General features: G+C 43.2%; 1 protein-coding gene across 2 annotated transcripts; it reads left to right on the forward strand.

Moving 5' to 3' along the window:
• Positions 1–276: 276 nt before the first annotated feature.
• On the forward strand, positions 277–17149 carry HAO2 (hydroxyacid oxidase 2). Of its 2 annotated transcripts, XM_020789585.3 has the most exons (8): positions 277–387; positions 2760–2912; positions 6360–6511; positions 7719–8002; positions 11458–11673; positions 12799–12957; positions 14652–14721; positions 16952–17149. In XM_020789585.3, the coding sequence occupies exons 2-8, from the start codon at positions 2782–2784 to the stop codon at positions 17005–17007; spliced, it is 1068 nt and encodes a 355-aa protein (XP_020645244.3). In that variant the 5' UTR covers positions 277–387; positions 2760–2781; the 3' UTR covers positions 17008–17149. The 2 variants fall into 2 exon arrangements, with proteins under 2 accessions (XP_020645244.3, XP_078240845.1); XM_078384719.1 differs by lacking the exon at positions 16952–17149 and having other exon boundaries at positions 7722–8002; positions 14652–15032.
• Positions 17150–21425: the final 4276 nt, after the last annotated feature.

Below are 21425 nucleotides of genomic sequence, written 5' to 3' on the forward strand. Positions count from 1 at the left end.
GGATTCTACAGATACAGTATCCTACTTATACCCTAGCAAATACTTCTGAAACTATTGTGGTTTGCCTTCTGTAAGGCAGAAGATGGCCTTTAGGCTGGTTTCTGACATGCCGCTATCTCTAGTAAAACTGCCAGAGTGATGGAACCTGCAATTCATATATTAACTAGAGAGACAGTTTCATTATCAAAGCACATTCAGAAGAGCACAAACAGTACAAAGTTTACGGGAAAGTTAAGCTTTAAGCTCTTGCAGTAATTGATTAAATATCTAGCATGTCTTTGTCTCCTCTAACCCAGACACAAGCCAAGAAGCAGCCAAGGCTTCATACTGAAATCTGTGGTGAACCAAAACGGTGCAGCTGGTGTTGCTAATTCTTCAGTTCTGAAAGTAAGTTCCTTCTATAGACGCAATGGTGGGGAGGTGAATGAAATTGGTAAATGATGATGATGATGATCTGTAGCCTGATTCATACATCTATATACAATACATCACAGTTCTTTGAATTGAATGTTTGCCTGGCCACTGAACAACTTAATTGACTCCAATGCACTTAGGTGATACCAACATGTGTGAACCAATCTTTATTTGGGGGACCTCATAATAGGGAAAGTGATTCCTGTATACCTGACTCCTAAATCAGAAAAAAACAATAAACCCAATGTCATGGATTATGCACACAGCCCTTTCCCACATAGTATTCAGTTCTCTAGGCTTTTAATCCATATCTCAAAATGTGCAACGGTGTAGTCTGCATCTTGCCAACGTCACTCCCCCATAACTTCAATTTGTTCGCAGTCCTTCTGTGTTTGTTCGAACTGTGCAGACAGTTCAGCTAAGATCATGAAGCGCCAGGAGCTCAAGAGGGAGGCCAAACACTGTCTCAGCACTGCCACTGAAATGCCTTTGAATGACAGCAGCCAAGGGGAAGGCTGAATCCAGCTCTCCAGGTCTCCATTATGACATCTCTTATTATTTCAATGCCTTTATTCAGAAGTGATTATATTGTTCTTTGCCCAATGATCCTTTTGTCAGCCACTTTGAAAGCATTAATGGAAAACTGGGGCCAACAGTACACAGAGAAAAAAAATACAAAAAAGAAACAAGGGCAAGTGTCAGTCACAAAGTATTGCTCCTAAGAGCTTCCTTCCTTCTGAGCATGTACCCAGAAAATGGCCAAAAGCATACTTTTCTCAGATTTTCCAGGGGGCAAAGCACTGCGGTGACATACCTTGCAAGTGAATGGGCAAGGAAATACTGTATTACCAAATACAGACAATATCAGTACACGTTGAGTAGACTGCACACCTTGTACACTAGTATAAACTTGAGTATCAACAGCATCAGTTGGGAACGTTCCCGCCAGAATATATACCATATGACCATGGAAATAAATGTATCAAGTACAACAGAGGTATGGAAAGAATCAATAGAACTTGGTGTTCTTTTGCCACAGGAGATCAGGCCCTCAGAGGATACGAGAGGCCTTCCTTATTGTTGCTCCCAAACTATGGAACTCCCTCCTACGGGAGACACCCTCTTTGCTGTCTGTCTGGCAAGGGGCCAAGACTTTTTTTATTGAGGCAGTTTCCCCTCTGCCCCCAGTAACTGGTTGCCCAGGGAGGAAGCTTTTAAATGTGATATTTTGTACTTTTAATGTGTTTCTGAAAACTCTTTCAAACTGTTTTTATTTAACTCGATATTGACCGGAAATCTGGTTGCGTAGCATAATATGTCACATTAGAGCAGGCCCATTGAATCAGTGGACATGTGGTGAATCAGTGCCTCCATAGGCTTCATAGATTTAAATGGGTCTTACTAAAGTAAGTCGTAACTAGACTAGGCCCAATTGAGTAAATGGAACTCATGCAGTTGAGTCTCTAAATCCCAACCGACTGAGTGAATCACCCTAGAGTGACTTACTACAGTAAGCAATGTGGTTTTGAGTTATTCATTTAGGGTGTAATCAGATAAGAGCAGTGCCCTTTGTTTTAGACTGCTTTTGGTATGGTCCAGTGCAAACTATTTCTGGCAACTGGACAACATACAGGGGATTATGAACCCAGCCCACCCATTTTCCATGACACAATCTTTTATTGCTGTTCTGATCACACCCTTAATTGTTTATTTTAAATTTTTAGGCTATCTTGGGTTGTATTCTCGAAGGCTTTCACAGCCGGGATCCTATGGTTATTGTAGGTTTTTCGGGCTGTTTGGCCGTGTTCTGAAGGCAAATTCAGAGGACAGGAGTCAGAACCCTGTCTGTGCTCTGGTGCGGTTTTGTGGGATAGTTGAATATTTATAGCTGTGGGATCAGCATTTGTCCTTTACAGGAGATTGGGTGATTATGGTGATCAGCGTGTTTTTTGTTGTTGTGGGTGTGTTGTTGTGATAAGGGGAAGAGATGATCTGTCACTGAAATTTATGGGTGTCATCAGCTGGTCTTTTGTGTGCAGTGATCACTGGTCCGTGTGGCTGGGTAGAGTTCATCAGAACATCATGGCAATGACACAATCAACTCCAATTGCACAGAGACAAGTAGTAGTTTGGGGGCTGTAACTGGTTTGTGGGGGTTTTTTGAGGGGGGAAAGTATTTTAAATGAAAGCCAGTATATAATTTTATAGAAGACTAGCCATTCCAGCCTACTTTGAGAATTGAAAATTAAATGTCGTTTAGCTTACTTTTCCCCAACAGTCTACTTCAGAACTCTCGTTTGCTACCTGCACTTGTTAGATTTATCCTCTCTCTCTCTTCTTCCCAGGCTCCTCTCACCTTCCTCTGAAATGATGCTAGTCTGTTTGTCAGACTTTGAGGCTTATGCTAAAAAACATCTCCCAAAGGCTGTTTGGGATTTCTTTGCCGCTGGTGCTGATGAATGCTGTACTCGAGATGACAACCTTGCAGCCTTTAAAAGGTATGATAGAAAACCTGTGGGTGGTTTAAAGCAGTGGTTCTTAACCTTTTTGAAAGAAACGCCCCCTTGACCCATTGAGGAAGTTATCATCGCCCCCCTCCCCGCAGTGATGATTTATTTATTTATTTATTTATTTATTTATTTATTTATTTATTTATTTATTTATTTATTTATTTATTTATTTAAGACACTTAAATCCAGTGACCCCTGAAAACAAAATTAAATTCCAAGAAAATGAAATGCCCCCCAAAAAGTAACATTTAATGATTTAGTTGCAAGTGAATTTTAAGACTCAAAAAGAAATATAAAGAGGGCATAAAAACAAATGCAGGAACTAAAAATTTCAAGACAAAAAGTCTGAAACTAAATTAAAATTGGAGGAAAATATATATTCATGCACACTGTAAAAAGGCTGCAGCCATCTTCACAGATGTGGCTTGCTCCAGTGCCCCCCTACCGCCCCCCTTCTGCTCCAGCGCCCCCACACCGCCCCTTTTCGTTCTACCGCCCCCCTGAAAAATGAAATCGCCCCCTGGGGGGCATTATCGCCCACGTTAAGAACCACTGGTTTAAAGGACCAGTGGTTAGCATTCATGTTATAATTGATATTCAGACTGTTCACATCAAGGCCCTGGTGTAATCTCACTCATAGCATTAGAGCCGCAACAAACTTCACTCAACTCGGCCAAAAGTGACTGGTCTGGTATCTTTCAGGACAGAAATGGGATCTGGAAAAAGAAGCTTAATATAGCAAGATGGAGGCAGAACCTATGATTCTGTCTCTCCCCAGCTGGGGTGGCTGTAGCCTGCCACTTCTCATAAAAGTATATGTGACAATTAGAGATACAACATCTCCAGAAATTTTGAAGATATTTTTTAACCCCAGAGAAAAAGAGGAAAGGGGGCAGGGAGAGAGAAATTAAAATATATACCATACTTATTTTCATATTCCCACTAAGTTTATTTTAATGATTTATTAATCCATCATTCCGAACTTAGTGTTTGGAACTGCATCGGCATATTTATAAAAACAAAGCTGTAGCTACACCAAAACAACCATCAGCTACTGCTTTCCTTTCATATCCTTTTCCCCAGACTTTGGAACATTTTTAGAGACCTAATCCATGACGGCCAACAGGCAGGCGTTCAGTAAGAACTAGCCAGGAAGGCTGAGGGCTGGCTGTGCTGATCAGAGATGGCCACGAAACAAACCAGGAAACAAAGAAAGAAAGGAAATGACCCATGAACTGGGCTGGTTTGTGGTTCATTTCGTGGGCAGTTCAGGTAATCGCAAAGCGAAATGAAATACTGAACTTCTTCATGATTGGCGTTTCATTTTGCTTCGTGCCCTCCCCCTGAAAGCCCCTCTTCATAGACCAAAGCACCAACCTTGCCTTGCCCCAGGCCTGAGCTACACAGAAAGCTCCTCTTCATTTAGAGATGGGCCCGAACCAAAGGGACCATGAACTGGTTCGTTTTTTATTAAAAGGCCCGATTAATGGTTTGTGGTTACGGAAACCCACAATCCATGAACCATCATGAAGCGCCACTGTGCTGGTTTGTGCCCATCTCTAGGGCTGATACTAAACCAGACGAAGCTGTGCTGAATTCATATCCCTCCCAGGCTAGGAATACTGGAAATTACTTAGGATTGCCCTGACTTTGGCCTGCTGGCATTGTGGCTGCGTCTCTGGTCTAGGACAAGCTAGGATCTGGTGTAATTCAGCTCTTTCCCCACTCTTCCCCTTCTCCGCCTGTTCTTTGGCTCTTCTGCCAGCTGATTGTGCCAGCAGATCTGAGATTAATCAGTTCAAGGGCAGTTGTGCCAGCATTAGAGGTTTCTGCCTATACCAACCACATTACAGTCAGCGTGTTTTTGAGCTTCTTTGCCAGACTTTGCATTCCTGATGCATATTTAAATTTTTAAGAAAAAGTTGAAGCAGTGGATGTTTGCTTTGCTAACAAAATTAATTACCAATTTTAAAATTGTTTTTTAACTGAAAAAATACTTGAACCATATTGCCCTACTAAACATATTTAGGCCATATCCGTCTAATATATAATTATGACTACATAAACCATAAAGATTAACATACATATATTGTCTAATACAGTGGTTCTTAACCTTTGTTACTCGGATGCTTTTGAACTGCAACTCCCAGAAACCCCAGTCAGGACAGCTGGTGGTGAAGGCTTCTGGGAGTTGCAGTCCAAAACTCCTGAGTAACCCAAGGTTAAGAACTAGTGGTCTAATATACAAACTTAAACCTATATGGTTTATGTAGTTAGTTCTACATGCTAGATGGATATATGGAAAATATTCTCCCCGCATGTATGTTTGTGTTTGTTTTGTATGTCTGTTTGTGTTTGTTAAAAAAGAAAAAGAAAAAAACGTGTCCTCTAGTGGCTTATGTTAAAAAAAAAAAAAACACACACACACACACACATTTAAATACATTTTTGGAATAGACTCTAAGACTGTATAAAAATTACCTGATTATATACATAGCTGTAAGAATTAACTATTTAACTACTCATATAAATGACAGAGACATTGACAGATACATTGTTTGTATGGTACTACACAATATGTTTTTATTTTAAAAATTGTCCTGAGATCCAAAGAATTCTGGAGAGAAAATGAAAACAAAAAACAATGAGTGAAACACAGTTGAAACAGCACAGGCAGAAACTTTCTCCTCCTTTTGCACTGTTCACGTCTTTTTTCTTTCTGAGTTAAACTATACATTACAAATAGCCCATCATTTGAAGCTGAAATCCATTAATGTTCCAGACATACGTTTCAGGCAGACCTTTATGAATGGCTAATTGTACTTCCAAATAAAGCTTCTGCTGAACACTGAACAACGGTGTTCAGCAAGCTGTCTGAGAACTACAGGAGGTATGAGAACTTCTGCTGGTGACAATCAGATAGTGTTGCCACATGTGCAATTCTCTCTTCTAATGATGCGCTATCTGTATGCTACAGTTTGGTCCTCATTTCCATCCTGCTCCCACTCTCCCCACCCATGCCTGAAACACTGGGAGATGCCATTTTTGTAGGAAGCAACTGACATTGTCATTCCACATGCTGGAGGAATGCTGGACAGACATAGGAGAGATAATAGGAATGCTGATGGTCCCTCTACTTTATTCTCTCAGGTAGCACGAAAAAAATACTGTACAGCATGTTCTCCCTGTAGAAGAACTGCTGAGCAGTCTGCTTGTCAGGGATGGATAAGGGGTTTTTGTTTCATTCATTCATTCATTCATTCATTCATTCATTCATTCATTCATTCAATTCAATTCAATTCATATACCTCCCTATTAGTACAAAAGCACAATTCGGAGCAGTTTAATATATAAAAAGATAAACTTTCAAGGTTCTTTGGGCTTTTACTGGAAGTACTGATTTCTTGAGCTTCTGGCATCTGCTTCTTCCAACAGAATCTACTTCCGGCCACGCTTGCTGAGGGATATGTCTGTGATGGATACAAGAACCACTATCCTTGGCACGGAGATCAGCTTTCCTGTGGGAATTGCTCCCACAGGTATGCACAAGTTGGCTTGTCCCGATGGGGAGCAGAGCACAGCAAGAGGTAGGCCAGGAATTCTTTCCCATGAAGTTACTGTGAGTTGAACTTGACATAGAGGATCCAAATTACAAGAGAAGTAATTTCGACTGAACATTAGGAAGAAATTCCTGACCGTAAGAGCAGGCAGCCATGGGAAGTGGTGGATGGCCACATGTCAGAGTTGCCTTAGGGGTGGACATCCTGCTTCTGCAGAAATGATAGTAGAAACCTCAGGTAGGTATCTGATCTCAATTTGTGGCTACTTGGTGGTGAGATGGGCTTATGAAATAAACAGGCAGATGTGCACATTTAGGATGAGATTCACCGTGTGTTCACACACAAAACTCCTGCACATTCTCCACTGCCTAAGAACTCAGCTAAAAGGAATACACTAATGAAATAGAACAAAACCAGACTCTCACCCCATTAGAGGCAACTTCTGCTGCAGGACTGTTTCCAGAAGGGGCTTCTCCTGCCTTTTGGAGCAGGAGAACACATTTGGATATGGGAACTGCAAAATCCTGATCACATAACTTCTGACATTCCTTCCGCAGTTGGGTCAGGCATGTGATATTTTTGGGCACAGTCTTATTCATGGTTAAGCAGAGCTGTTTTGGCAAGGCAAGGGAGTCAAAGAGACTCAAGTCCCCATGAAAAGTCTCAACCCCAGCTTGTTCTCAATGTAAGGAGATGACCCACAGAGTGGGACAGACCTAACTATGTATTATGTCTATTTGTTGCATTTTCCGTGGTGCAGAGAATAAGCCTTTTATGGGAACAAGAACACAAAAGGAAGTTGCATGTTTCCTTCCAGAATGAATACTGAATATGTGAAGGGGCAAGTAGGACATGTTGGGGACTAGCCCTCACCTCTCCCTAGCCAAGCCATGGTCAGCCCGGTCTTAAAGGGCCCAACTTCTATTTGAATGAGCCATAGAAGCAGAAGCCATGGCCATGTTGGTTCCCCATCTTTGTCTAAATAAAGAGGCATGCTCTGAAGACTGAGGTAATGGTTATGTCAGCCAGGAGCACGCCTAAGAGATGTGTCATCTTCACTGAGAGAGCATCCCAATAGAAGGACACAAGAAAACTTGTCTCATCAAAACAGGATACCTCCGTTTCAGCAAGCAGTTCGGGCATTTTTTATGCTTAGGGCATGAACTGCAACAGGTCGAAGACAGACTTATACTAGTACCCTTGGCTCAAACTGCCTCTTCATATTTTTCTGAAGCAGCGAAAGCTATGAATATCTGCTACATTGCCAGCACTTACTCCACTTGCTCTATGGAAGAAATCGCTGCTGCTGCTCCTGCTGGCTTCCGATGGTTTCAACTCTACATTCACCGGAACAGGACCATCGCTGAGCAGCTGGTGCGAAAGGCAGAGTCCTTGGGCTTCCAGGCCTTGGTGCTCACAGCTGATCTGCCGTACACTGGGAAGAGGCGGGACGACATCCGCAACAACTTCCAGTTCTTGTCTTCTGTTAAACTGAAGAACTTGGAAGGTTTCTTTGAGGTCTGTAAACTCTTAACAGTATTTCACGTGAAAGCTTGTGAGAGAAGGATGGAGGAATGCAGAGCCAAAGAAATAGGTTGAGCTGCTCAGATTTACAACAGGCAAACTATGGTTTAAGTAAAACCAGGCTTATTTTTTATTGTTGTCCTCCCAGCTTTCGAACTTTGCAACTTCATTCTGATCCCTCTAGTGCAAGAGGTTTCAAGAGGGCTAAGCAATGGCTATATCTGGGGGTTTGTCTTTTCATAAACTATGCTTTGTGCCTTCCCTTGGAGCCATTGTGCTGATGGCACTGAGCTCCATCTTTCTTTCAGGATCCATTCTGGACTCTGCAGGCTGTCCCCAGGCAATGCTTGAGGTCCATCTTCAAACCACTCCCCTTGTGGTAGAACCAGAACTAAGGCTTATGGATGGTTTCCAGCACTGGTGACAGTTTGATAGGAAGTCAGCTTAGGGCAAGGGACTCAGAGGCTGACTACATGGGCATTTAGCCTGATATTCAGTCTGCTTCAGTGACAAGCTGGTTCATTCTGAAAGATGGCAATAAGACGACATCTTTGCCGTAGCGAACCAACCTGCCCCTAGAGTGGTTGCACCTGTTCCTTTCTGGACACTGTCTGGAGCTTCTACTTTGATACAGCACTAGGTTGTGGCAGGCTGTCAACCAGACCTTTAAGATAATATGAATACGAATCGATGAATTTTTGAATGAAATTGGCAATCCATTTTTTAATCTGTGCCCATCTCTATTCAGAATACACATATCTAACGTTTTTAAAAAGCAGACTAAATAGGTCACTTCAGTTCCGGATGGCATTTGGATGTGAGGATTGTACCAAATGGCAATCCCTGACCTCCTAGCAAGCTTATTCAGCCTGCTCCAACCTGCCTCAACCCAGCCATGTAGTCAAGCCCTCAGGAAACCTGTGTTGGTAAGTCTTGGCAGGATCTGAGAGAGCAAACTATCGAATATCTTTTAGAGCAGGGTCAGGAGTCTACAAAAGGCCAGGGAACAAAACAGGCAAATTTGGAGAGGATGAGATGGTTGGTTTGTTTGTTTCAAAAATGTCACATATATTAAATTGGATCATTAAGATGGTGATGTTCAGCTTTAATGACAGAACATGAACGAAAGATAAATAGTAGATTCCCAGACCTTTGTGAGAAATGTCAGGAAAGGGCTCTGCAATTCAAACTAATAAGAAACTTTCTTAACTATAAATAGTACTGCACACTTGGTGTGTCCACTAGAGAGCAGGCAAAAAGAAGAAAATCAAAGTCCTTATACAGATACTGTACATGAGAAATTGATTTTTAAACATTTCAGTGCAAATTTGCTAAATGCGCCCTCCCCAAACCTAAAAATGAGGCAGAACACAACTTGCCATTGATATATATGCACTTCTGATCTTTTCAATAGTTTTTTTTAATATGTGAGTAAGAAACCTACACAGGTTTTCATGGAGACAAAAAAAATTAAAAATGCAACATGAGCCAGACCTCAGACAGAACATGACAACATACATTACGTTATTCAGAGTAAGTATTTAGAATAGTGTTTTAAATGGAATTATATTTAGAAAAATAAGAATCTGAGGGAAGTTGAGCTCAATAGACTCAACCATCCTCTAGTCCAGTGGTGTCCAACCTTGGCCCTCCAGATGTTCTTGGACTTCAGCTCCCAGAAATCCTGGCCGGCAGAGGTGGTGGTGAAGGCTTCTGGGAGCTGTAGTCTAAGAACATCTGGAGAGAGAGAGAGAGAGAGAGAGAGAGAGAGAGAGAGAGAGAGAGAGAGAGTATGAAGCAGTGTGTTTTAAAGGTTGCCAATTTCTCTACCCTTTCATTCTGGCCTCAAGTGACTGTTTCTCAGATGGCTTAGAGAAGGAGTACTTTCCTGGGCAGCTTCGAACCAGCCTAGAGATAAAGGTGAAAGTTGGTCTGGGACTCAAGGCAGCATCCGATCACTACCTTTAGAACCTCTCAAATGGAGTTCCTCCTGACAAATCACTAAGATACAGTGTGAGTGGCCCCCGATGCTCCCTCCATGACGAGGCAAAAAGTTGTGATAGAATTAGGACTTTATTGGGAACAAAGAAAGGTGGAAAGATGATGCATAAAACATGCCTTCTTGCAGAGTTGGCCCTGGTGGGTTGTGGGGGTGCTGGGGTTCCTTGCAGCACCAAGCCCCTCTGGGCAATAGCAGAACCTAGTCCAATAGCAGAACCCTCTGGAGTTCGGCTGCCCCTCCAGTCCGTATGTCCCTCTGGCTTGCAGAGGGAAGAAACAGAAATGAATGTCCCTGCAGGCTCAGCCCCCTTCAAACTCTCAGTTCTAATGCTGGCCAGGCTCCTTCCTCAAGCCTCTGGCCTTAGTCCCGGGAATGGAGTAGTCCCCTAGCCGGTCAGGAGTTACTCCACTCTCTGATCAGTTAAGCAGAGATGTTCACATAGATGTTCAATTGGGGCAGGCAGGAGCCACTCCTGGCTTCCCTCCAGTCCAGGGAGTCAGCTGGAGTAAGCAACTGGGGAAGGATGGGAGCTCAGACCACAGTCTGTCTTTCCCAGCCCCCTTGCTTACCCTCTCAGGGTCTGGACACCACATTATCAGTCTTCCCGGATTAGCAAGGCCTTCTGACTCCCTCCCAGCTCCTCTCCTGATAAGGAGGCTTCGTTCTCCTCAATGAGGCATTCCAGGGCATCCTGCCAAGTGTCCGTGTGCTCTATCTTCCCCTCCTCTTTCTAGCCCCACCAGAGCACTTTCCCCCTCCGAGAGGTGTGTCTGGCCCCTCCCCTTCTCCATGGGCCCAGGTGTTTGAAATGGGGAGAGCATTCCTCCTGCCATAGGAGGCTGACCACTCTGCCAGCCAGCTGCAGATGGCTCACATATAACTTGTCTGTTTTTAGGGCAAGGAGAAGCTGGACTGATTGAGCAGAGATGTGTTTATGAGCATTTCCTCCCCATGTGAATCCCGACCATGATTCCATGGGGTGACATAACTCTAAGCTCCCTTGAAAGATGTCGCACCACGAAAATCTTCCTCATTTAGCTATTGTGTTAACAACCTTCAACGATACTTCATCATTCTTTTTAACTTTTATTGTCATATATTCATTGTATTGTACAGTATTATGCTTCTGATAATTTCTTATAACTGAGAATTTTCAGTAATACATCAGGATCCAAGGCCAAAAGAAAAAGAGACAGGATTAGTCTCCCAATTAACTCATAAATCATGCACAGAAACATGGCAACAAGGAGCAACATAGGTAGACTGGAATCCTGTAACAGAAATGACATTTCCAAAGTTATCAAAGCTGAGGGTTGATGAGATGTGCAGTTTGATATCCAGAGGACCAGAAGCTGCTCAATTCTGGGTGAGCAAGACAGGGAAATATCGGGTAGATGTACTGACAGCAAGGGCAGCAGTGAAGTCTCTGTCTCTTCCTCTACTTCAGGGAGAAGACCGTACAGAGTATGGGTTGCCTCCCAACTCCATAGATCCCTCTCTCAGTTGGGAAGATATCTCCTGGCTACAGAGCTTGACGCGCTTGCCCATCATTGTCAAGGGAATTTTGACCAAGGAAGATGCAGAACTGGCAGTGAGGCATGGAGTGAAAGGGATTATTGTATCCAACCATGGAGGGCGACAGCTGGATGGGGTGCCTGCAGCGGTAAGTGATGGGGCAGAGTCCTATCATCATGTGAATGTGTGCAGGAAGTCAGTCTCCACCTGGCTGGGTTAGACGTTTGTGTGTACACAGATGTGAATGGGCAAACAATGGATGAATGCAGAAGGAGGAGGAAAAAGTAGAAATGGAAGCTAGCAAGGAGGGGTCTGGGTCTGTGCAACAGGAAGAGAAGACACAAGTTTCATGTTCCCAAATTAGAGTTCAAAGCTACACAGGCTGCAGGGAACATTATATTTCTAGCAACAAGACCTTTCAATTCCCCCCTGTTTATTCTGGAATATTTTGCCTAAAGGCTGAGAAGGGGAGAGGTACATTTTGTCCACATGCTGAATATCTTCCCAAAGCCAACACAAAGGAAGACAAGAAGCTTCCCTTTCGATGTCTTCCTCAAATGCATTGACAAACATAAAAGGGAAACAGAAAAATGCATTTTACCATTTCCCGCCCCCCTTTTTTGTTTTGTTTTGTTTTGTTTTTCTCCTGTACTTTGCCAACAAGTTGAGACCAACTAACACAGCTACATCTTTGGTAATTTGTCTAACAGATATGTTCATACATACAGCACATTCTGTTCTCCCCTCCTCACAGTTGCCAAGACATGATCATGTTTTAAATATGTAACCTATCCCTGATGTTGCTTGGTAGGAGCATTTCTGTGCTTGACTGCACAAGCAACCTTCAGCAATCTTTCATACAGTAAATAAGGAGAAAACTGGTGGTGTTTGTCTGCTCTTTAAAAAGAGTACAACCGGTGGTGAAGGAGCATGGGAGGTACAGTTCAACAACATGTGGAGGACCACAACTGGCCAGCTGTTATAAGACAACTATTTTTGCTGTAGGTTGTCTGTTGATCTGCCTGTCTATACATGCATGTACACGTGCGCGCACACTCTCTTCTTGACTTTTAAGTAATGGCACAAGAAGCTCTTCCTGAGCAAATGTCTGTAGCATGCCATTGTGGCATAGACCCTGTTGTGCTGTGCTGCCGCTTGGAAAGTGATCTGCGACCAATGTGTTTGTGAAATGTTAGAAAGCACATCTTTGGCTTCACCCACCTTCCTGCTGCTCCTTTCACAGGCCAATTTCTCATCGGTTGTCTCTTTGCAGATTGATGCTCTGGTGGAAGTTAGGGCTGCAGTGCAAGATAAAGCTGAAGTTTACGTGGATGGTGGGATACGAACGGGAACTGATATCCTGAAAGCACTGGCACTTGGAGCAAAATGTGTCTTCATCGGAAGGCCTGCCCTCTGGGGTCTGGCCTATAAGGTGAGGAAATATAGGGTCCATGTGTTTCAGTGCCAATGAGGGGGTGGTAAGTGGAAAATCAAAAGTGACAAAATCAGATTTGCTTTTTCATTCCTAGATTTGCACCTGTTAAATCTTACCTCCCGTTCAGTTTTGTGTTGTCTGCATGCTTCGTGTAAATGTGAGTGTGCTAAAATGATTTATTTAATAAACATTTTTGTAAATACGCATGGCTGGCGACCATGCAAAGATCACCTGTACTACAATATTTTATTGCTACATACAAAGATGAAGGCTGCCCAGTGAAGAAAGCAGTGGGAGGGAAGTAATTCATTTGAAATATGGTGTTGGAGGAAAGTTTTACAGATGCCATGGACAGCCAAGAAAGACAAATAAGTGGACGCTAGATCAAACCAAACTTGAACCTTCATTAGAAGCAAAAAGGACTAAAGTGAGGTTAGTGTACTTTGGGGATCAAGACAAGGCTTGCTGGTGGGTAACGTGGAAGGCAATAGGAGAAGAGGAAGACCCTATAAGAGGTAGATTGACTCAATAAAGGAAGCCATGGGCTTGAGTTTTCAAGAGCTGATCAAAACTATAGGGGCTTTTGGAGGTCCCTAATTCACAGGGGTGACATCAATCAGAACCAACTTGAGGGCACATGATAACAGCAAATATTCATATTATAACTCATGCAACTTTCTCAACCTGCACCTTATTTTGGATCAAATAGGCTGTTACTTATGAAAGCTCTTTCGTTTTTGAGAGAAATCCATTGGCCATATCATGAGTTCTAGGCTAGAAGGGAAGGCAACTGTGTCCCTTTAACTGTTGCTGAACTGCTGCAAGTCCTATAACCTCTCACCATTGGCTATGCTGGCTATAAGTGATGTGCCTTGTAGGCCAAAGGTAACGGGAAGACCATTCCTTGCCTTACTGTAGCTTTTGTGTGTGGGAAAACCAGAAGGGGGTTGTATTCATCTCTCCTGTGCTACAGCATTTTTCTGTATTTTTACTGCATTTTTTATTTTTCCTGTCATAAAAAGAAATAAGGGCTATACACATTTGTTTCCCAGGGTTGAGAATTGTGGGGAAAAAAAATAACAAAAAGTGGGGGAAAGTGGAAAGTTGGCAAGCTGTTCTCAAACACAGGCTAACTTTGGTGGCTTAGTAAAATGTGAGAAGCATGGGAACTCCTGTATTGGCTAAAATGCAGGACTGGATGCTCTCAGGTTTCAGCAGTGACCAGGAGTGTGCAGTTAAAGCTTGTTATGGTTATGCAGTGTGCTTGTAAAGGTTGCTCTCCTATTTGTATCCTCTGATTTTTACATTATCTTGTGCCTGTTTTATTATGCATGCCTGTTTTGACTGCTAGCAGTATGGTTAGTATACATAAATGACTTTGATGGATCCACAGCTGTGGGTCACCACTTAGGATTCATTTGCTCCCTCTCTTTTCCCCCATACCTTTCTGTCTGCCCTGATGCCAGGACACAGGGGATCTTTCCCTCCATACTCACCTCCTAATTGTTTTGCTCAGCCCGGTGGTGCTTCAAAAACTGGCAAGCCTGTTTGACTGGAGACGAGAGTCTGATCAGAGAAGTGTTGGTCAAAGAACCACATGTGTCATGGGAAAAGAATCCTGGTTGACCTGCTTTCCAACTCTCTTAGCGTGATTTTACAACTTCATTTACAATCTTGCCCTTTTGGAGCAGGGTGAAGAAGGGCTTCAGCAGCTTTTGAAGATTCTGAAAGACGAATTTCACCTGTCAATGGCTCTCGCAGGTAAAGACTTCCCCAGGCCACAATAAAACTGCCATACTTTTCTCTCTTTTATTGGCAGCTCCTATAGTAAACTTTATTTCTATAAAACAGCCTTCTGATCCTAGAATTGCCAAAAAAAAGGGGGGGGGATGGCACCAAGGGATATAGTGAATGGAAATATCAGCTGCCAGTTTCCATGCTAAAAATGTGCTTAAGTAGCTCAAGGTCCAAAATAAGTCCGATAGGAGAACCCTGAAGCACTTCTAGGCAACTAGAGGTGTGTGACAGGCCTACTGAAGGGAATGACGAATGTGCAGAAGCTCAGTGCTCCTTTCCCACGATTCTCATTTATCCCAGCAGGGCTTGTGTGTGACGGCCAGTTACAGTGGTGCCCCACTTGACGCATACCCCGCATGACGTCGAAATCGCTTGACGATGAGTTTTTTGCGATCGCTATTGCAATCGCAAAACGATGGCTCCAATGGGGGTTTTTCACTTCACGTCTATTAGGAGCCTGCTTTGCAAACCATTTGTTTGCTTAACGACGATTTTCTGGCTCTGCAAAACGGCTTCCCTCCCTTCGCAAAATGGCTGTTTTCCAGAGGGAAGCTTCGCATTACAGTGATTTTAAACAGCTGATCGGCGGTTCTCTATGGGCGATCTTCGCTGGATGATGAGGTATTTCCCCCAATGGAACACATTGACCGGTTTTCAATGCATTTCAATGGGTTTTTTTTGCTTGACGACGATTTCGCTTAACAGCGATTTTCCTGGAACGGATTATCGTCATCAAGCGGGGCACCACTGTATTAACATCAGTTACCCTGAGGTGGTTGCTTGTCCTTATAGCTTAAAAAAAATACCTGCCATGGGAGGGGAGGGGAGGGGCAGGAGAAGATGAGTTGAGATTGTGGGATGAGAAGGAAAAAGAGGTCCTTGAAGTCAACAAAGGTCATTCCATGATAGGTTACCTCTACTATTTACTTTTGTATAAGGCTTCTAAATGATACTGTGCATGTGAGCATTCTGGGAATTTTGAAGAGTCCCCATGCTGCCAGCCATCAGGTAAACCCATGACTCCAGGCCCGGAGGGCTCTGTACATATTTCTGTGGAAAAAATATTAGGATCATATTTATTTAGTGTAAAATGAAGAAGGAAGATTGACACAACCTTTGTCAGGACAATTTCCTAAATTTTTAAAGGCCATTTTTTGGATTTCTTATATAGGAAGTGATTGTTGCCATGTTGAGAAAATATAGGAAACCAAGAGAAAGTTATCTCTGTTACTGTAATCTATTTTTGAATGTCATTGTGGACATTAAATTATTTATTTGATTGTAAGCCACCACGATCAATTCTTTTAATAGCATTTTAAATATATTTAAAGAAATACATAAAGAAACAAGTTCTATTACTGGCACCACACCTGTTATTATTCAATGTTTGAAGCAAAAGTTTCTGTAACTTTGTTGTAGGAATGAATCTACAGTTTAGAGTATAAAAACATCTCAAGAATGCTTTCCAAACTTCTCATTCATGCTTACAACCTAATTCTGTTATTATGGGATTCTGGATAAATAGCCCTCTTTGACTTAGCTGCATCCCATTTTATTTCATGATTTGAAAAAAAATTCTGTAGGTTTATTCCTAGAGTTCTCCTTAAATTTGTAACAGTTAGTAACATCTACCATGTTTCCCTGAAAATAAGGCAGAGTCTTATATTAATTTTTGCTCCAAAAAACACATTAGGGCTTATTTTCAGGGGATTCTTTTTTTCATGTACAACAATCTACATGTATTCAAATACAATCATGTCATCTTCTTCTGGTTGCTGCACAAGGGTGGAGGGCGGGGTTTCACTTAAGTGGAGCTTGTTTTGGGGGGGGTAGCGCTTATATTATGAGCATCCCAAAAAAATCATACTAGGGCTTATTTTCAGATTAGGTCTTATTTTCGGGGAACCAGGGTACATAAAAAATATTTATTATCACAAATTTCAAATCCATGGGCTAAATGTATATGATTTTTCATGTTTACAGAAGAAAAAGGAAATCCATGATTGTTCATATTTTGAGGGTGCCTTTCGAAATTTGGCAAAAATGATCTATTTCCCTGTTTAAAATGAGTGTTGAAATCAATCTACCTGCTTGTAATGAGGAACTCAACCCATACTGCCTAAATCTTTGCTCAATGTGCTCACTGTTTGTTGTCTTTGGCTTTTCACAGTTTTCCTGTTTTCATTTCATTTAGGATGCAGAAATGTCTCAGAAATTGGCCGCCATCTTGTTCAGTATTCCAGATTATAAAAAGCCTTCCTTGCAGTGTTGGCCAAAACAGAAAATGACCACAGACTCTTCTGGTTAAGCCCAGAGTGCCAGGAGAAGAAAAGAACCAGCATGTCCTAAACCAACATATGGTATCTTTCGGTCCCTCTAAATCTATGGGATGGCAGGTCATTAGACAACCAACTATCTCTTAAATCTATACGTGTCAGCACCTGAAATTCAGTTTTTCTTTGCAACTCTACAGCCCTCTGGCCCAGCTGTAAAACATTAGTAAAAAGTTGCAGCATTGCTAGGCCCTTGGTCTGCATGCATGATCCAAGGGTATCATGTCCTCATTTGATTTTAACATCCAAGGAATCCTTATGAGCCTCTAGTAAGAAAATGAGGGATGAGACTTTCAGAAAAAAATGAACTCCTTGTCCCATAATTTGGTGGGAAATTCCCTCCCTGGCCAAAATGAAAGACCTTATCTCTCTGTCTAAGCAGTTAATCTCACCCAGGAAGCGCTTTTATTTTCTTGCCCACATTACCTCAGGATAGACCCAGCTTTCCCAGGGTCCACTTGTCTCCATGACTAGAACAATGGAACAAATAACTGCTTCTGGGTTGGAAGGCTAAATATCTCTGAACAAGCCTAATTGGCCAAAACCTGTAAATCACTAACAGCAGCATTGATAATATCACTGACTGTTAAGGATTTGGAAAGGGAAAATCTGAGTACTTTTTTTCACTTTGGGTTCCATCAGGGGTGCCTTATTTTCTATTTTTTTGCTGCACTTGGCCTTTCATTTTGCACCAAAGGGAAGCATTTTTGGGTTCCCTCTTTGTTGCTTTCCCATTCATGTTGTATGGCACTCCAAAAGTTGTAAAGTAGCCTTAAAAATAGTCCAAAAAGCAGAAGCAAGGCAGCAGAGAATCAATCTACTCTAAAAGGAGGAAACATTACACAAGAAAGAAAAATAATCAGACCTGTGTAGTTTATATTATCACATTCATCACCACCACTATCATTAATTCATTTCTAATAAAGATTACAGCACGCCCATTGACTTGCTTGCTTGGAACTAGCAGGCTAAATTCCTCCCTTCCCAACCACTAGTGCACTGTGTGAGGCCCCCAAAATGGAGGCCTTAGTGGGATTGCCGTCGCTCTCGAAGAGAACCCTTCACACTCAAACATCCCCACCTCCGTCCCCAACGCATCGGGAAGAAAAAGGCGTGGAGACCCCAGATTGGGAACAAGAGGTCGCCGAACCCCTTACCTAAATAAGGGGGTAGATACGGGAGATTTGGAGGCTACTATGAAAGGGTTAACCCTGACCCCGGAACCCGGGGGATCTTTGGCGGGAAGACGGAGGGAGGAGATTGAGGCAGCGGCGGGAGATATAAGAGGGAAGCCGGCGGAGATACCGGGGGGATGGGAGTGGATCTGGATGGAGGATCCCTGGACCAACAAGTGGGAGCAGGTCCGTGTCCCCCATGAAGAGGCAGAGAAACGCCGTCAGCTTGGGCTAAAGCCTCGTCCTTCGTATTGGGGTGAGACAGAGGCCAAGAAGTGGAGAAGGAAGCTCCGGGAAGAAAGGGAAGCTGAAGCCCGAGAGCTAGAAAGGAAAAAACAATGGCATATAGCCGAATTGAGGAAGTTGGGGGGTTACCCGGCCCCTGGGGAGTCGAAGGAGGAGACGGGTCGTCCTGGGGTGAGTGGAGTGGGGATGAAGAGACTTTGCCGCTGATATCTCTGGACGAAGAACTGGACCCTGGGCAGGGAACTGTGCCGTTGTTAACAGGACCTTGGAACCCAGAGACGACAAACCCTTTTATAAACGGTTTATGGACCCCGTTAAAGCCGAGCAATGTGTTGCAAGAATCTTTGAACCCCTTTTTAGGGGTGAACCCTGTTGGAGTTGATGTTGCAATAAATACTGAACCATTTGATTTACCTCAACCGACTCGTCCTTTATTTGAAGAACCGACAGCCCCAAAAACTGAACCCTCACACACTGTATATAGCACTTCCAAAAAGTCACCAATATATATATCATTAACAGAATAAATGCACAATAAATTAACCAAATAACATGGTTTTTTTAAAAAAAATCAGTCAAACAGTCAAAGTACCCCACATATGCACAGGCACAAGGGAAAAACAGCAAAATGAAAAATACGACCTCCTCCACCCTGCAAAGCAAAACTAATAGAATATGGGGAGATGTCCCCTCCCACCCCCACCTGCGATGCCTTCTCCTCTTTGAGGCAGCAGGCGGCAGCAGGCAGGACAAGCAGCAGCAAAAAAGAATCCAAGAAAGGAAAGGAATGAGGGGAAGAGGAAGGAAATCCCTAAAGAAATTGAGGGTGGCTGTCTGGCAGCAGCAAAAATAATCTAAATAAATGTCAGGTGCAGAGGTCCCCCCCCCCAAAAAAAACCAAAGTCAAGACCAAAAGGTCAAAAAGGAAAAGGCAGAGAAGCAGGAGGGCAGCAGAAGCTCAGAACGCAGGTCCCATAAGGAACAACGGAAGCAAAAAGCCCTCCCTTAAGTTTGAGGCCCTTTGAAAAATTCACAGTTCCTGCTTCTCCCCCCCCCCCAATACACACATTCTGATTGGTTGCTTGTAACAGTATTGGATGAAAATCTCAGGCAATTTGACAGCAAAGGGTAAAAGAGGGCTGAATGTTTAAATGAAAGTGGAAACGTGAAAGACACATGAAAACACTTAGATGCTCTCTTTTGGCAATCGCCAAAAAAGCCTGACTTTTTTCTGAATGAGAATTTGAATGAATGTGAATGTTTTGAATGAGAGCCTCTTTCATGTTTTAGGTCTTTGATTTAGAAAATCCCACTCCTACTGACCATCACATGATAATATCTGTTCTAGATACCGTCAATCAGTAATATGAACAACAAGTGCTGTTTACTTGTGTTGCTGCAGATTGATATAACTAGAGATGGGCATGTGGTGCCAGATTGTTGGACTGACACCACAGGGACCAGACGTTCCTTTCCCCCACCCACCCCAGCTGGATTCCCCACGCACCAGCCAGCCCACATTGTTCTTCTCCTCTCCTTCGGGTGTTCGACCAGTCCTGTATGCTTCCTTCCTCTGCCTCCTCTGGCAGCCACACACTCCAATGAGGAGGCAGGGCAGGGATTCCTGCAGATCTCCCTTTGAGTGGGTGGCTGCTGGAGGAGGTGGCGGAGGGAAGCACCTGCTCCTGCCGGGACTGGCCAAACACCCAAAGAGAACAAGAAAAGCAGTGCATACTTGTTGGTGAGTGGGGGATCCAGGGTTGGGGAAGGGAACACACAGCACCCCTGGTGCCAGTCTGACAATTCAGCATGAATCTTTAAACCAAGGTTCATGCCCATCTCTAGATTTAACTGAATCCTTTGGCTTGTCCTTATGGCAAGCTACTACTCAAGCTCACATGGAAGGAATCGGCTTTTCAGTTATTCTGAATTTATAGGTCAAAATCTATATCCTGAATTGAGTTTGGAAATAAATTGGAATCTGGTATACTCGGCCCACGATACATGGTCTCTACAGTGAACATTAAGCAAGTCTGCCTGCCACATTTTCCACTAGCTATAGCTTCCAACCTTTTTTTTTTTAGAGCAGCTGCACATTGAATCCATTATGGGACTACAACTGAGAATTAATTAGGGCATCCTTCATGTGCATAAATCTATGCTCTCTAGGAAGAGAAGCTGTTGCAACAGCAGAAACTGAGAAGAGACTTAATATTATAAGGACAATTTACCCACAGCTCCACAGTTACTCGGTCCTACACGGTCCTCTGCAACAGGAGGTTCTCCCTAGATCAAGGTAGGCAAAGTGAAGCCCTCCAGAAGTTTTTGGACTGCAGCTCCTCCAGGCTCCCCTGAAATTCCACACAAATAGCTATCCTGGTCAGGTCAACAGCAGTGCCAGTGCAACAATGTCTGGAAGCACTGGCCTATATCTTGTCAAGGCGCCCACCTCTGCTGTCAACCTCTTCTAAACATGTTCCAGCCACAGCTACCCTACCCCACAGTGAGGGATGCCTTAATTATAATTCTGAGTTATCTTCCTGTAAAGGATTCAATGTACAGCTGCTCTAAATTGCTCTGTTCCTCATCTCAGCATCCTTCCCACTAAATTCCTCGTAGCTTATTGCTAACCAACAAGAACATACTTGTGATAGTTCAATTCACTAATTTAGGTCAAAACACCAACATATTCTGTGCTTGTTATAACAGCCCGCGCCTGTGTTTATGCTGACGTAACTAGAAAGAGGGGATGTGGTGGCGCTGCGGGCTAAACCGCAGAAGCCTGTGTTGCAGGGTCAGAAGACCAAGCAGTCGTAAGATCGAATCCACGCAACGGAGTGAGCTCCCGTTGCTTGTCCCAGCTCCCGCCAACCTAGCGGTTCGAAAGCATGCAAATACGAGTAGATAAATAGGG

Source organism: Pogona vitticeps, chromosome 2, assembly GCF_051106095.1.
Source record: "Pogona vitticeps strain Pit_001003342236 chromosome 2, PviZW2.1, whole genome shotgun sequence".
Taxonomy (NCBI): Eukaryota; Metazoa; Chordata; class Lepidosauria; order Squamata; family Agamidae; genus Pogona; species Pogona vitticeps.